At 40.4% G+C, this 17,619-nt stretch overlaps 1 protein-coding gene across 7 annotated transcripts in view; it reads left to right on the forward strand.

Moving 5' to 3' along the window:
* WDR17 (WD repeat domain 17) overlaps positions 1-17,619 on the forward strand; it is a 107,157-nt gene that overhangs the window by 30,687 nt on the left and 58,851 nt on the right. For 3 of the 7 annotated variants that reach the window (XM_034771140.1, XM_034771134.1, XM_034771136.1), the window contains exon 1: positions 1,631-1,840. The exons of 3 other annotated variants lie outside the window; for them this stretch is intronic. In XM_034771140.1, coding sequence (XP_034627031.1) covers positions 1,775-1,840 — 66 coding nt within the window. In that variant the 5' untranslated portion in view covers positions 1,631-1,774. Of the gene's footprint in view, positions 1-1,630; positions 1,841-13,704; positions 13,887-17,619 lie in introns of those variants that run through there. One more of the 7 variants, XM_034771135.1, reaches the window with a different exon arrangement.

Here is a 17,619-nt window from a genome sequence, read left to right on the forward strand (position 1 = left end):
CACCCCCCCCGACCCCATCCCCCTACAGCCCTGACCCCCAGCTCCGAGCCCAGCCCCTCTGAGCCGGGCACCCCCCGACCCAGAGCCCAGCTCCCCACCCAGCGCTGGGCAACAGTAGCGCCACCCCCAGGCAGCGACAGCCCATTGGCACCAACCATCACCCAGTGACAGCCCATTATGTAATTGCAAATATATACATACCATTAAAGCATTTAATGTTTTTAAATAATGTATTTTGTGTATTTTCAAATTATTAAAATTTAATTTTTGAATGTATTTCACTGGTTATTTTTTATATTTCCAAATACATGTTACTATAGTATTGCAACTTTTTTTTTATGGAAGGGGACCCCGAAATTGCTTTGCCCCAGGCCCCCTGAATCCTCTGGGCGGCCCTGCAGCAGGGTTAACTGAGCAAATACAAACTAAAATGTTTAACAATTATAATTTTTGTTGATGGCCGACTGTGCATTCAGCAGCAGGATTTTCAGATTGTTGTATTGTTTTCCTCCTCTCTTTAATGATTTTACTGATTGAACAATTGGCTTCAGGTGTCCTGCTTTTGGATTTATCCCAATGTGGTGGTTTGGAGGAAAGTTTCCTTAACCCAGTGTAATTTGGGAGTGTGTAGGATAATTGGGTCCTACATCTTTGAAGATGCGGATATTCCAAGTTTTCCAGATTTTTAGGGTGTGACAGTATTGTTCTGTGCTTTGCTGTAGTCCCCAGAAAAATTTGCATGATAGTCCCTAAATAAGTGCAGCTGACATAGGGTAGTGTTGAAGTAGTGGATTGTGGTGCAGATGGAAGGGGGCATTTCTTCCTTCCTCCTTCTCCCTCTTTGTTAACAGCACTTCATACTCCTGTGATGTTATGGGGAGTATATGGCACCTCATGGCCCAGTAGGTATGTCAAAGGAGTGGGTTGCACATAGGTGGAACTATCTCTTTAAATCTGCTTGATACCAAGGGGGAGGAGAGCGAGGGGGAGAAAACAAACACTGCACTTATCTGTAAAGTTATGGTGATGACTGTACTTTGAGCTCCTCATCAGTGCGGATGGCTGTGGCAGAGCCCCAGAGATCTCTGTTGCAAACAAGGGATGCTTTAGAGCTCTTCGAAAACAGATTTCTTTTTTTGCTAGAAATTGTTAGGCAATCTATATGTAGGTGTTGTGACCACTCCTATGTAGTATTATTTGTACCATTCTAAACCACTCAACACAACCAAAGCACAGATATTGAAATTGATATTGCCTAATTTATCTAGCCCCATAAAGCTAAAGGTACTTTACATTTTAACACTTAGGTTTTTTGTTTTGGAAACTACCTCTTACAGACCAATTTTATAGTCTAAAACTGAAATCAGAAAATCTGTTTTGGAAAATAAGTAAGAACCACTTAACAGTCTAGCACGGTTGTTTCTCACAGTTCATCAGTGTTTTATAACCCAGTTTGAAACAGTAATCAGCTTTAATTTTAAAATACTGAAGTATATGATATAGTAATGATTTTGTTTATTTGTTGTTGATTTCAATTTTTTCATTTAGAATTTCTTAAATTCATCGTATTTGTATTGTCATTAAAAGTCTTTCACATGGAATATTCATGAATTTACAGCTTATTATTGTAGAGAATCTAAGCCCAGAACTGATCTCTGTGTAGCTTGGTTTAGTTTGGGTAAATTTTAGCACAGAACCCATGTTGTCCTTATCTGTGTTCAGACGCTGAGATATAATCTTATGATTGTTTTAAATTTCAAACATATTATGTATCATGGCTTGGATGACTTATATTTCTCACTGGTTTGATGAAGATGATTGGTATGAAGGACACCAAAGAGTAAGAATTCTATTTTTCTATTTTACTGCCTTACATTTTTCTTCATTGCACTGCTGTTTCTCTGTGTTACATATACCATTAGCGTTATTTGTACTGCAGTACTGAGAATGGATCAGTAATATTTATTTATATGGTCTTAACCCTGGGATAAGTATAGAATGTCATATTTTGAAGATTTCAGTATAATGTAATATGAATAACCAGCAGAACTGTATTTTTTAGTCTTGGAACTTCAGTTGCCAGATAGCTGCATTTTTATTTTTTTGTTGCATACTTTAATATGTAGTAAATTTTCAAAGATGAAATTAAATGTTCCATTTTAGTCTATTAGAGGGAATGAATGTAATAGCTACGGGTTCTAATCAACTAACTACAGTAAAGAATAGAATAGAGTGGGGAAAAATCTGAATAAGACAATAATTAAGAAATAAAGCATAGAACTTTACCTAGGGTCATCTCCATGTTTGTATAGGATTTTATGGAACGAGTGACATTAATTCAAAATAAGAAGAGTGGTTGCTATGGCAACCTTTACAAGATGTCTTGGAAAAAATGTTTAAATGTGTTTTGATTACCATATGCTTCGGACAAGCTTGATCTATTACTGTTTTTCATAGGTTTAAGACAGGAAAATAATGAAAGGCATATATCTTTTGGTATGTTATGCCCTCTTTTAATGTAATTGCTTGGTGTCTTTTTCATATTTTTCTTTTAATGGTATATTTCTCAGCCATTAGATCACGTTGCAGCAGGAGTTGCTGGCTTCTCTGTTTTTCAGTGGTTCCTTATTAGTTAACTATATGTGTGATTTGTTAAGTGCGAATGTGCTCACTGCTGCAATGTGGAGCTAGAAGATTTTAATCTTTTTTTCTCATTCTCATCTACTGTATCTTTTTTATTGCATAGTTGCTTTTGATACAGCCCCGTTCTCTAGCAGCCACTCATAAGGTAATCAGTTGTGAGATTAGTGGTAGCCATATCTCAGACCAATAATGCTCTAATGGAGGGGTCGGCAACGTTTGGCATGCGGCTCGCCAGGGTAAGCACCCTGGCGGGCCAGGCCAATTTATTTACCTGCTGACGCGTCAGGTTTGGCCAATGGCGGCCCCCACTGGCTGCGGTTCGCCATCCCGGGCCAATGGGGACGGCGGGAAGCTGCGGCCAGCACATCCCTCGCCCACGCCGCTTCTCGCTGCCCCCATTGGCCCGGGACGGCGAACCGCGGCCAGTGGGGGCCGCGATCGGCCGAACCTGCCGCGTCAGCAGGTAAATAAACTGCCCCAGCCCGCCAGGGTGTTTACCCTGGTGAGCCGCGTGCCAAACGTTGCCGACCCCTGCTCTAATGGCAAGCAGACAGCAGGAAGGAGGATATGTTATGGTGTGGCTGGTAACCTTCTCCTGGGAGATGAAAACAGATTCCCTACATCAGGGTTCTCAAATATTTTCATAGTATGGGACACACCTCAATAATCTTGTGGACTGCCTACCTCTCTTTCTTATCATCTACTGTGGCTGTGCTGGCTATAGCAATTGTTAGCATGGCAATAGAAACTATTTAATATATTTAGCTGTCTCTTTAATTGCATTTGACATCTGAAAACTATTAATCCTAATATCGTGACCAGCCAGCTCTCAAAAGATGTTAGTTTGAAACCTGTGCTATGGGTTGATTCAGGTTGACATAACTACTTTTATGATTCAACATGTGTGGCTGTGTGCTGTTAGGAATATTAGCGTATATAGTGACCGCTCAGAAGCACTGGTGTTAACATTTGGCTTTTCATTTTATTGTAGTTCTAGAAGAAAGAATTTGAAGAAGGAAATGAATAAAGTTTTATGATCTAGGGATGAGAAGATATAATAATTTATAGATAGCACTGATAGAGTTGTCTATAGTTAAGGTCATCCAATACTTTTGTTATAAGACCCTTTTTTCAGTAGCTCATATCTTTGCCAAACTTTAACTGTTTGGGCTGAAATTTTCCATGCAGGTATTTTTTTTTTAATGTTTCAGACATTTCTGAGGAGGAGGATAGGAAAAAAATATATGGTCTGCCCATGTTATAAAATTCTTATAATCATTTCATTGAGAAGCTCTAACTCTTCTCTGCTTTGCAGCAGGGAGTCAAAATTTTGGCAGGTAAGTCTGGTGGAAAAAAATAGTAAGTGATCATGTAATCAAAGACCATAGCATAAACATATGTGCAAAGGTGCCAAATTAAAGTTGCTTGGGCAACCTTAGTTCTGGCATTTCCTATCTCTTGAGGAGGTATTTTTGACTGACATTAAAAATATCTAAGTGATTTTCTAAAAGACTTCATGTTAGGGGCAGAAAGAGTGGAAGAAGTTCTAAACTGGAGTGTCTGAATTATAAGGTGGCATAGTGTTCTTGTGGTTTATTTTTACCTCTCTCTTTCATTTCTCCTGTGTTGATGATTCCCAGGAAGTCACAAGGGGTTTTGCACTATTTTCTAAAATGGAACTTCTGAGCTCCTTGGGTCACCCTCTGAAATCAATAGTACCACAGAAGCCAGTGTTATTGGACAGGACATACAATCAGGCTCTCATTCCCATTGGTGAAGTACTGCCAAATCAAGTGTAGCCAGAGGTGCACAACCTTTCCAATAATGCAGTGTCAGCTTTCCAGGCGCTTGAGGATCAGACATAGGTTTTCATATTTTAATCTGTTGTAAATGCACACAATTATATATTTATGTTAAGCATCCTATAATTGTATGCAGCAGTTGACAAAATATGTGTAGAAGTCTGAAAAATATCAGTGGGAAAATGGTACTGGCAAACCTATCTCTTCAAGTCTGTTTTTATCTTTGAGGCAGTCACATGCATTCTGAAAGGCAAGTCTTATTCTGCAGGGTAAATGTGATATTTTTATTGTTCAGATTCATAAAAAAAATGCTTTCAAAAAAGATTATACAAATATTATCCATCCCTTTTACTTCGATGGTTACTTATCATCCAGTAGACATTCATAGAAATTTAGTAAGTTCCCATTATTAAAGTTGCATTGAAACACCACAACTCAATCAATTTTAGCTGAACTTTAGCCTGTATGTGTGCGTATGTGCACGCATGCGCGCACCTATAATTTTATTATTTGATTCTGCTTAAAATGGGTCTGCAAACATATATGAACAGCTTTTGTTCCTTTGAAAAAGCTTTGAATTTTGAAGCTTCTTGCTCCAATTGGCATAGGGATGGCAGACACTCACACTTTGATTTTTGAGCTTTTGTTGGCAAGTTGGAAATTAAGAAATGTCATTCCACTGAAGCTGTCTGTGTAAAAGCTTGTAGCTGCAAGCAAAGGCTTCTAGGAGACTGTTGATGAGCAGAATTAGGTTGAAATTCCTATCTAGCACTAACAAGAACTCTCTGCTCGTTCTCAATGGTTCCCTGCTCCTTCAAAGGTATGAGAAAGTTATGGACAGTTTGGGGACCATGGATTGTACACAGTAGACCTAAAAGAAGATTTTCCTGTCTGTCTTCAGTGATATTGATTGACACTGGATAAGCACATTAGCTGGATAGTTTTACTAAAATGATCAGCAATAAAGTAGTTTAACTATCATCATTAGGTTACAGAACTGAAATCCTATTGAGGAGTATGGGGCATTTAACGCTTACTTTAGAGCAGCACAGGAACCAAATTTATGTAATTACCCTTTACTGTGACTGTCATAATAAATGAAAAATTTATTAGTGGTCCAGAAAAGCTTTGCAAGGCTTTGAGCTGTTCAAGGCAGTGGGTTTACAGTTTCAGTCAGACTGCATTGGATCAATTCATATACAGAAGGCCATTTTCACTACCACAAGGGCTAGAAATTTGATGGCCCATATCCAGAACTGAAAATTCATTAGAGTTGTTTGCCACCATATGCAAAGCAGAACTTTTGCCCCCGTTGATTGGTGTATGCCTAATGAGATAGTTATCGTTAATATCTACTTTAAAGGGGCAGTCTACCACCTACTCGGAAACACAAAATAATCTTAAGAAGCCATCATTTGATGTAGCTGATTTTTGCTATCTATTGCTGTTTCTTACCTTCCCTTCTTAGCTGAGGTTACCAAGGAGTTGTTAACTAATAAGCATCACATAACTTCTCTACCAGTATTCTGACCTTTCACGGTTGGATTCCAAAATAATTTATGATTTAGAGAGGGATTAAAGTAAGGTAGAGCAGCTGGGGAGCGCAGCTTGTTCTACTTTGCTAAAAACACCACCCTTCTCTTCTGTCTGATTTTTTTTTTTTAAGTAGTGCTTCCCCACAACTCCCCATTCTCCTTGGTTGGTTAAGTGAGAACTCCTTCTGTTTCCAGCTACTTAAACAGCTGGCAGAGTTGGTGGATTTACCTTTTAAGCGTGGGCAAAGGACATTGATTCATATTAACGTTAGATCTATGAGCAGTCTCAGACCCCCATCTAATATAGGTTCTGTCAATTTGCATACAGGATTTGGTGGGAATGCTGTTGAAGTCACATTAAGTTGCCTTCCTTTGATCCTATTGGCCAGATCCCAGAAGGATCAGCTAGAGTACATCCAGAGGCACACATGCTGGAGCAACATCTCTTTCACCCTGGATAGCATTCATTGTGTACTCCCTCTCTCATCAGCTCATTTCAGTTTGTTGGTATGCTGTATCCAATACTGTGGGGTTGGCTAGTGTGGAGTGGTACGTATACACGGAGCACAAGGACTGCATATGTACTCAACCCCTGTATGTGTGCACAAGAGGAAAGTGTGTGTGTGTGTGAGAGAGAGAGAGAGAGAGAGAGAGCTCCTTGTGCTGTCTTCCTCTTTCTCAGGAGAGCCAGGCATAATCACTTGAAAGTGAGTGCTATGTGAGGCCTCTTTTACACTATGAGTTTAGTTTGAATTTAGCAGCGTTAAATCGAATTAACCCTGCACTCATCCACACAACGAAGCCATTTACTTCAAAATAAAGGGGTCCTAAAATCGATTTCTGTACTCCTCCCCGACGAGGGGAGTAGCACCAAAATCGATATTGCCATTTCAAATTAGGTTTACTGTGGCTGCAATTCGACGGTATTGGCCTCCGGAAGCTATCCCACAGTGCACCATTTTGACCGCTCTGGACAGCAATCTGAACTCGGATGCATTGGCCAGGTAGACAGGAAAAGCCCCGCAAACTTTTGAATTTCATTTCCTGTTTGCCCAGCTCATCAGCACAGGTAACCATGCAGTCCGAGAATCGAAAAAGAGCACCAGCATGGACCGTACGGGAGGTACTGGATCTGATCGCTATATGGGGAGAGGATTCCGTGCTAGCAGAACTACGTTCCAAAAGACGAAATGCCAAAACATTTGAAAAAATCTCCAAGGGTATGATGGAGAGAGGCCACAATAGGGACTCATTACAGTGCCGCGTGAAAGTTAAGGAGCTCAGACAAGCCTACCAGAAAACCAAAGAAGCAAACGGAAGGTCCAGGGCAGAGCCGCAGACATGCCGCTTCTACGCTGAACTGCATGCAATTCTAGGGCGGGTCGCCACCACCACCCCACCCCTGACCATGGATTCCGAGGAGGGGATAATCTCAGCCATGCCTGATTCTGCAGACGGGGAAGATGAGGAGGAGGGCAAACGAGCTTGCGGAGAGCACACAGCACTCAGTTCTCACCAATAGCCAGGATCTTTTTCTCAGTCTGACTTAAGTACCCTCCCAACCCTCCCAAGGCATTATCTCAGACCATGAAGCCATGGAAGGGACCTCTGGTGAGTGTACCTTTGTAAATATAAGACATGGTTTAAAAGCAAGCTTTTTTTTTAATGATTAATTTGCCCTGAGGACTTGGGATGCATTCGTGGCCAGTACAGCTACTGGAAAAGTCTGTTAACGTGTCTGGGGATGGAGCAGAAATCCTCCAGGGTCATCTCCATGAAGCTCTCCTGGAGGTATTCCAAAAGCCTTTCCACAAGGTTTCTGGGCAGTGCAGCCTTATTCCGTCCTCCTGGTAGGACACTTGACCACGCCATGCTAGTAGCAAGTAATCTGGTATCGTTGCATGACAAAGCCTGGCAGCGTATGGTCCAGGTGTTTGCTGGCATTCAAGCAACATCCGTTCTTTATCTCGCTGTGTTATCCTCAGGAGAGTGATGTCGCTCATGGTAACCTGGTTGAAATACAGGAATTTAATTAAGGGGACAGAGGTGGCCGTTCCTACTGGGCTGTTTGCCTGTGGCTGAAAAGAAATCCTTCCCTGCAGTTAGCCAAGCGGGAGTGGGGGCGGGGAACGGCGCTGATTTTTCACGTTTGGTTAGCAGGGATCTTCCCTGATACCAGCCACGCGGCGGGGGGAGGGGTAAAGTGATCATCCCAGAGAATTGGATGGGGGGGTTAGTTTGGTTTCTGCCGCAGCACTCAAGGGGCTTTGCTTGGTATGTGGGAAAGGAGGGTGCTGCCTTTCTGAAGGCTGTAGAAGCCGAAAGACAATGGCTTACCATGGCCGCATGCAAGCCGAATTCTGTTGCCCAGACCTGCGTCTGTGATCTCTAACACCAAAGCCACAGGCACTCAATATTAAGATGCAAAATACGATGTTGTACTGAAATCATACGTGCTATATAATGTGAATAGTATTGTTCACTGTGAAAGAGTATAAGCATTGTTCTGTAAAATGTATCTTTTAAAATACTTCTCTCCCTTTTTTCCCCTCTCTCCCTCCTGCAGCTGCAAATTTTTCAAGCCTCCCTCCTCCGTCCCGAAGGCTATCTCAGATAAGGTGGCGGAAAAAAAGGACGCGAGACTAAATGTTCTCAGAAATCATGCAATCGACCCGCGATGAAAGAGCTCATCAGAATGAGTGGAAAGACGTGGTGTCAAAGTACAGGAAAGATGCCAGTGAACGTGAGGACAGGAGGGACCAACGTGAGGAGAGGAGGCACCAACGTGAGGAGAGGAGAGACGCTCGAGATGAGAGGTGGTGGGATGTAACGCTGGGGCTGCTGCGTGAGCAAACGGACATGCTCCGGTGTCTGGTGGAGCTTCAGGAATGGCAGCAGGATCACAGAGTGCCGCTGCAGCCCTTGTATAACTGCTCTCCCCCCTCACCATGTTCCATAGCCTTCTCACCCAGCCGTGTAAGAACGCGGGGCGGGGGGAGACTCCGTGCATCCTCCCATTCCACCCCAGTGGACAGCCCTAGCAAAAGGCTGTCATTATTTTAACCTTTTTTTAGTGACCTTTTCCTTCCCTCCTAGCCTCCTCCCAAACCCCACCTGGGCTACCTTGTCAGTTCTCTCCCTTTTTATAATCAATTAATAAAGAATAAATGATTTTTAAATGATAGTGACTTTATTTCCTTTGCAAGCAAGCTGTGATCGAAGGGGGAGGGTGGGTTGCTTACAGAGAATGAGTCAATCAAGGGGGCGGGTTTTCATCAAGGAGAATCAAACAGAACTTTCACAGTAGCCTGGCCACTTTGGTTTTTCAAAACTGGTTTTCAAAGCTTCTCTGATGCACAGCGCTTCCTGGTGTGCTCTTCTAATCGCCCTGGTGTCTGGCTGTGCATAATCAGCTGCCAGGCGATTTGCCTCAGCCTCCCACCCCACCATAAAGGTCTCCCCCTTACTTTCACAGAGATTGTGGAGCACACAGCAAGCAGCAATAACAATGGGAATACTGAAACAACAAGGAGTCTGGTGGCACCTTAAAGACTAACAGATTTATTTGGGCATAAGCTTTCGTGAGTAAAAACCTCACTTCTTCGGATTTGGCTGAGGTCTGAGCGAGTCAGTAACGTGCGCCAGTGACCCTTTAAACGTCCAAATGCACATTCTACCACCATTCTGCACTTGCTCAGCCTGTAGTTGAACAGCTACTGACTACTGTCCAGGCTGGCTGTGTATGGCTTCATGAGCCGTGGCGTTAAGGGGTAGGCTGGGTCACCAAGGGTAACTATAGGCATTTCAACATCCCCAATGGTTATTTTCTGGTCTGGGAAGTAAATCCCTTACTGCAGCCGTTTAAACAGAGTAGTGTTCCTGAAGACGAGAGCGTCATGAACCCTTCTCGGCCATCCAACGTTGATGTTGGTGAAACGTCCCTTGTGATCAACCAGTGCTTGCAGCACCATTGAAAAGTACCCCTTGTGGTTTATGTACTGGGTACCCTGGTGCTCCGGTGCCAAGATATGGATATGGGTTCCATCTATGGCCCCACCACAGTTAGGGAATCCCATTGCCGCAAAGCCATCCACTATTTCCCAGAGTCACTACCTTTGGTAGCAGCAGCTCAGTGATTGCTTTGGCTACTTGCATCATAGCAGCCCTCACAGTAGATTTACCCACTTCAAATTGATTCCTGACTGACCAGTAGCTGTCTGGTGTTGCAAGCTTCCACAGGGCTATCGCCACTCGCTTCTCAACTGTGAGGGCTGCTCTCATCTTGGTATTCTTGCGCTTCAGGGCAGGGGAAAGCAAGTCACAAAGTTCCATGAAAGTGCCCTTACGCATGAGAAAGTTTCACAGCCACTGGGAATCGTCCCACACCCGCAACACTATGCGGTCCCACCAGTCTGTGCTTGTTTCCCGGGCCCAGAATCGGTGTTCCACTGCTATAACCTGCCCCATTAACAGCATGATCTCCAAAGCGCCAGGGCCCGCAGTTTGAGAGAATTCAGTGTCCATGTCCTCATCACTCTCGTCGCCGCACTGCAGTTGCAGCCTCCTCCTCGCCTGGTTTTCTAGGTTCTGGTTCAGCATAAACTGCACGACAATGCGCAAGGTGTTTACAATGTTTATGACGGCTGTCTTGAACTGAGTGGGCTCCATGCTATGGTATGGCGTCTGCACAGTTTACCCAGGAAAAAAGGCGCGAAACTGTTGTCTGCTGTTGCTTTCACGGATGGAGGGGTGAGGCTGTACCAAGAACCACCAGCGACAGTGTTTTTTGCCCCATCAGGCATTGGGATCTCAACCCAGAATTCCAATGGGTGGGGGAGACTGCAGGAACTATGGGATATCTACCCACAGTGCAATGCTCCGGAAGTCCATGCTAGCTTCGGTACATGGACGCACAGCGCCGAATTAATGTGCTTAGTGTGGCCGCGTGCACTCGACTTTATATAATTGGTTGCCCAAAATCGAATTCTGTAAATTCGGAGTAATCCTGTAGTGTAGACATACTGTAAGTGTTGTGTTTTATTTTCTGAGAGGTTTACATTATGAAGCAACGGTTTTATTTTCTGTTGAATACACTTATTGTTCTTGTAACTTTTTCAGCTTTAGTTAGATAGGTCCTCTTTATTTGACTTATTTTCTTCCTTTACCCTACTTTAAAAAAATGTTCTTTAAGGTTTCGCCTCTATTTCGAACTGAATGTTATGAAAATTTTTGAAACAACATAGCTTCAAAACTCTCTTTTCCGGGAAGTTTGGGGTAAAAAATTAAAACAAACTAATACAATATGAATGTGCCATGCGAAATGTCAGGGGGCTTAGCTTTTTGGAGATATTTACAATCAGTTTTATAACTAAAAGCTAGACTCAACTGCATCTCTGTAAGTATTTTAAATAATCTCTATGCTTTGCAATTACATTTAGAATCTCACAAGTTCCCTTTAGTATTCAGAAGCCAATAGCAAATTAATGACTTTTGTGAATGTAGTGAGTGAACAAGCACAGTTGGTGGGGGATAAAGGCAAAGATGACATAATAAACTGTACATTGTTCATTTATTTGACAGATGTATTTATTTTAGTTTTAATTTATAATACTTCATAGTATACATTATTTTACAAGGAGGAGGGAGAAATGTTCTTAACCTCTGAGGATAGGACAAGAAGCAATGAGCTTAAATTGCAGCAAGGGCGGTTTAGGTTGGACATTAGGAAAAATGTCCTAGCTGTCAGGGTGATTGAGCACTGCAATAAATTGCTTAAGAAAGTTATGGAATCTCCATCACTGGAGGTTTTTAACCCCAGGTTAAACAAACACCTGTCAGGAATGGCCAAGATAATACTTAGTCCTGCCTTGAGTGCAGGGGACTGGTCTAGATGATGTCTTGAGGTAACTTGCAGTCCTATGGTGCTATGATTGAGGAGATTAAATTCATTTGTTGGCTTTCAGGTTGTACATGTGTCCTGAATATTTCAGTGTTCAGCTCAGGTACCCTGCATTATCTCTTCTAGAACCAGTACATTTAACATCTGAAGATCCGTTGGGACTTAATTTTTCTTTGCATCCTCCAGTTCCTTTGGAAGAGGGGTAGTGTACCAATTGCACCATTATTCCTTTGTGAGGCTTACTCCTGCTGAGGCTGGGGGAGAGTGGAAGTGTGTGGAAAGGCTGAGTGGATGGTTACCCAGACACCAGGATGGATAAAACATTTTGTTCAGTGTTTGTACAGATGTACTAGCACAATGGGGACCTGGTCCATGACTGGGGCTCCTAGGCACTGTGCCTATACAAATAATAAAATTAGATTTAATTTAATAACAAACCTATTTTAAAATTTAATTTGAAATTATGACAACCTATGTTAAGGCTTAAACTAACTATAATCTATTAAAATAATTTAAATTAGATAAAAATAATATTAAGCAGTACATGTTTGCTGTCAAATTTCATTGAAAGTCAAACCATTGAACTGGCGGAGGTCACAAGCTAAGCACCTGGAACTGGAGTTTGAAGTGATCAACCAGCTTTTGATGGCAGTAGTCCATTCTGCAGGTGTAGAAAGAATATTTTCTTCATTTCAGTTTATTCAGCTAGTCCAGTGACTAGTTCATTCAAAGTTAAGAAACTGATTAGGAATTGAAAATGCAGGAAAACTTGTTTTCCTCTTCCAATCTGTGAATAAAAACTAGATGTGTGAGGATGAGATCTACTAGTTTTAAAATCTTGATGGATATTGTGACCAGAAACAATCAGTTCAATTCCCTAACTACAGATAATACTTCCTTCATAGGGATGAACATAAGAACGGCCATATTGGGTCAGACCAAAGGTCCATCCAGCCCAGTATCCTGGGTACCAACAGTGAATTTTTATAGCAATAGTAAATTTGTAAATTGCCAGAAAATGCATTTTGTGGGGCACCAAATTTCACAAATTTGGGTCAAATTGAGCTCATAGTTTCAGCTACAGGAAAAAACGTATTTTTTTTTTTTTTTTTTAAGAAAAAAGTCAGAACAGTTCCTCTCAGCCATTTTGAAACAAATTAAGTTAACTTTTTGTTTTGAAATGTTTTGATTCAGCCCATTAACCAAAAAGTCACTTATTCACTTAGCTCTATTACTTTGTTTAATAAATCAGTTAGGTTTAAATATATATCATGTTTTGATAAACTTTTTGATAATCATTTTTCCTATGTATCCAGCATGTTTAATTTAGTTTTATATAACTGATAAAAAAACTTTAAATTGTTGTTTTTGAGCATTTTTAACTGAACTCAAACTTCCATCAAAAAAGAGCTTGACAGAAGTCAAAAGTAACAAATTAATTATCATCTGGTAAATGAGAAATGCATCAGTCATCATTTTCTAACATCATAAAAGTGTAAAATTTCAGAATCTGAATAAATATCAGGGTGTGTGTGTCTGTGCCTATATACTGGCACAGACACACACATATACACCCTGATAAATAAAGGATGCTGTACTGTGCCAGTCATGCCTCTTCACTGGACTTGAAAAGGCTACTGTTTTGCAGATAACAATGTAGTACAATCTTGAAATACAGCAAATAGATGAAATACATAGAGTACATGAAATAGAGCAAAACGAGTTAGATTAAGAGGTAACATTTTAATTTTAAAGAGCTGCAGTTGCCAGGCTACTGACACTGCCGTTTTGTGTGTGTGGTGCGACACAATGCTCAGGCTTTTCTTCTGCATCCTTTAGTAAGTCTGCATTATCCTTTTGAACATCAGGGTTTAGTTCCTTCCTCTTTGAGTAAAGTGATTTCTTGCTACATCCAGATCAAGAGATGGTATATTTTGGGAGCTGCGAGGTTTTGAAATGGACATGGAAATTCTTAAGTGGTTCACAAAAAATGATACCTATTCTAAGGTAGGGATAACATAGGCATGTATCTATAAATAATAATATAGCTGTAGCCATTCATCCAATCCATTTTGTCATATGGGTTTGTTATTTAATAATAGTATCTCTAATGTAAACAGACTTTCAGTTTAATGCTGGTTTCTATATTTAGTAATTAGGAAGGACTTATGTTTCTCTCATGCCAATTGAAAAGAGAAAAGGCTTGGGCTTTTCTCTGTCTCCTAGGAAACTGTAGAAATTCTTTAATAATAGCTTCCTTAGTGCTCTGTACATTTTACAGAATTTTTAAGTAAGCAAAATTTTTCTGCATAATTTAAATGCTATATATAAATATAAAATAATCATTTATATTTTGAATAGAAATGATGACTTTAACAGAGGATGACTGAAAAATCAACATTGCTAAAGATGTAACGTAACAGTTTGGATATATATTTATAGTGCTTTTCTTATTTGCTGCCATTTTCTTCACGCTGATGTTCTGATGAATGCTGCTTTCTGTCTCACACTATGAGCACGTTTACTGAAACCTGCAATGTCTGAGGAAATCTGCTGGATACTGGCCTGATGCATGGTGTTGACAAGAGATGCAACAATCCTTGTAAAATATTATTTAAGTTCTTTAGCTGTAATGGATTTCAGACTAAATACCTCCTTTATCATGAAATAAAACTGAAGTATTTTGCAAACAGACAGTGACATTGAAACTCTTTATAAATAACAAAAGAAAATTAGCAAGTTTACAAGAGGTACTAGAGTAAAGTTTGAAGTACTTTATACATTATAGCTCAGGGTAAATACTAAAATATTCTGAAAATGTAGATTTAAATGTAGTTGCAAATCAAAAATAGTAAAAACAACTTTGTAAGGATTTAACACAGAAATGATGCCGTTTAAGCATGTATGATTATCTCAACAAAATAGTAATAAATCTTAAAATCATATTTTTCCTCTTAAATGTGCTGTTAAGAGCATAATTTCATTTTGAGAACATATTTTAAGAAAACCACTGACTTATCAAAGTCAAAAAATATAGTATTTTCAAATGACCGGGCTCATCTTGTTGCTGAGTCACCTGTTGCTGAGTCTCTCTAAAAGGTATATTTCTATCTTTTCATAAAGTTACTTTTTGCCTTTTTATAAATGTATTCAGAAAGAAGGGAAAGTACAGCCAAATTCATGTTGCAAATAGAAGTACAGTAGTTAATGTGATATATATTTTGTGATATGGACACACATCAATTGTGAACTAAATTGAAAATACAAACTCATTTCACAGCCATCAGATGGCAATGACTCTTGGTCACCATTAACCTGGCCTTCATTCAGCAACCTAAAGGCTTTGCATCCCGTTAATGATACATTCAGCTGCCCAGACTTCTTTATATCATTTAAAAATACAAAGTACTACGTACAATACACCATGCAAGCACATTGAAGGAAAGAGTGGGGCTGTCTCTAATGCATAATTGCTGTTTTCTTGTGGTTGATGAGGGTAATCTTAAGCCCAGTGTGAGAACCCCTTCCTCTCCCTGCATGAGCTCTGAAATGGAGCTTTAAGCCTTGGAAGTCTCCCTGTCTTTAGGCTTTTAAAATTATATTTTCCTGCTGACTGAATTTCAGTGAGCCAGGGTATAATCCAGCTAAAGGGAAGGGAACAAGAAATGTTGTTAAAATGAAAGCTTTACTTAATACTTTACATTTCAAATGCTTTAACTGTTTTTCCGTCTTTTCTGGATCTTTAATAAAAGGTTAAAAGGATTTTTAATGGTGTGTTTGCTATGGTAGTAAGCAGGCTGAGATCTCCTTATACCAAACCATGGACCTTGTTTAACACTGTTAAATGTTGGACAGTGACTGGGTTTTTTAACACCTTTGGCTCGTTTATTCCATCTAACTTAATACAACAAGCCCCTTGCCCAACGGGTTGCACCACCCCAAGGCACTCTATTCCTAACAGTGGCCACCAATCCTCTTTGCTCTCAACCCAACGCAGCTGTAGCTACCAGGCCTCCCCTTCCCGTAATAATGATGTTGGCTCTGGTACTTTCTGCAGACTTAAGAAGCTGACGTTGCATCAGCTGACGCTTAGTTTGTATTTGAGAGGTTATCTTTATATAAGAACTAGAGACTTTAACTTGTTTTTTTTTTAAATGAAAGCTTAGATATTGCAGAAGCTGATGGCCCCCACTTGAGGAAAAAGTCCTCCTTGCCCTATGTGAGTGGATTTTGCAAGCCACAGGGTGAACCACTTCTTAAGGAATTTTCTCTCCAAGCTTCCCAGTCTGATTTCCCACTTTCCCTATTGTACTTAGTTGCACATTAAAGTAATATTAGGACAGTCTTAATGTGGTACGGATCCTTAGTTATGTGCCCTTATTTTTGTATCAGTGCTATTTATTTCCTTTGCTTTGACTTTACCCTGTCTATGCTTAACCAATAGTAATTAGTACTCAATCTCCCCTTCAATGCCTGAAGCCCCCACTACTGTAATCTCACTTTGGAGTCACTTTGGAGTTTGGATCTGTCATCATGTGTGTTTACTATCCCTCCACTTTTGGTGTCCTCTGCAAATTTAATCATGGTTGAAATTATGCTAGAGAAACACACAAAAAGAAAGGCATGAAGCAGTGATGTTGTGTGTTTGGAATCCCTAAAGTGTCCTACTCTGGATTAGTCCTACACTAGTAGGAATTTTCACTGCTTGGAAACTAGAGAGCTAAGGTGGGTGAAATACTGTCTTTTATTGGACCAACTTCTGATGATGAAAGAGACAAGCTTTTGAGCTACAAAGAGCTCTTCTTCAGGCAAGCTTGGAAACTGACAGATGCTTCATACTAAGACCAAAATGGAAGCACTTAGAAGTGTTTTGTGGACTATAGGCTATAAAACACCATTGGGTAACCACTGATCTAGAGTGCAAAGGATTTCTCTCTCTCTCTCCCTCCCTCCCGCCCCCACTGTCACTTGGACCATTGATTAATTCAAATTTTTACAAAACCTACTATTTCTCATTTAAAAAATTAAATGAGGGCACATTGTCAACTCATGAAAAATGCCTGTGGATGGGAATTGCACAGCTAATGCACTGTGTGTTGAGTTGAGAATATGCTTCACTGTTCTTAAAGAACTATAAAAATGTTTTAATCTTCGTATTAAATATAAGTTCTATATATTAATATAAATGAAAATTGTTTTGGAATTTTTAAGGCACCACTACACTTCATTAGTAATCTGTATCTCCCACTGAGAGTGAGATTGTGATATCATACCCTGCTTTGTTTTACCCTGCAGTAATTAATTTGTGGGGAGGAATAGAGGTTAAGTGGTTTGTTTTTGCAATTGCTCTCAGTATAGCAAAGATGATTTATGTGCAGATACATGTGCTGTCTTGGTCATGGGGCACTATACGAAGGGTGTGAATGGGCTGAGTCACTATCTCATCCCCAACAAAACTAGTAACTCAGAAACAATAACAAAGCGTAAATCTCATATCCAGCTTCCTTCTTGAACGTGGTTTTCCCTATGGGACCTATTCTCTCTATAGAGCCACTCCCATAATGATCCAGCAGTACTTCTGCAGCGTTATTCATGTGTCTAATACCTACTTACAAGGTGGGTCAACAGGAGAGTCCCATTACAAAGCGGTAAGATTGTGTCCACAAAGACGTTTAATGATACATTAACATATGTCAGTTGTCTTCCTATTTATTTTTCCTGATGCATTTTAAATCTTATT

The sequence above is a fragment of the Trachemys scripta genome, chromosome 5 (genome assembly GCF_013100865.1).
Source record: "Trachemys scripta elegans isolate TJP31775 chromosome 5, CAS_Tse_1.0, whole genome shotgun sequence".
NCBI lineage: Eukaryota > Metazoa > Chordata > Testudines > Emydidae > Trachemys > Trachemys scripta.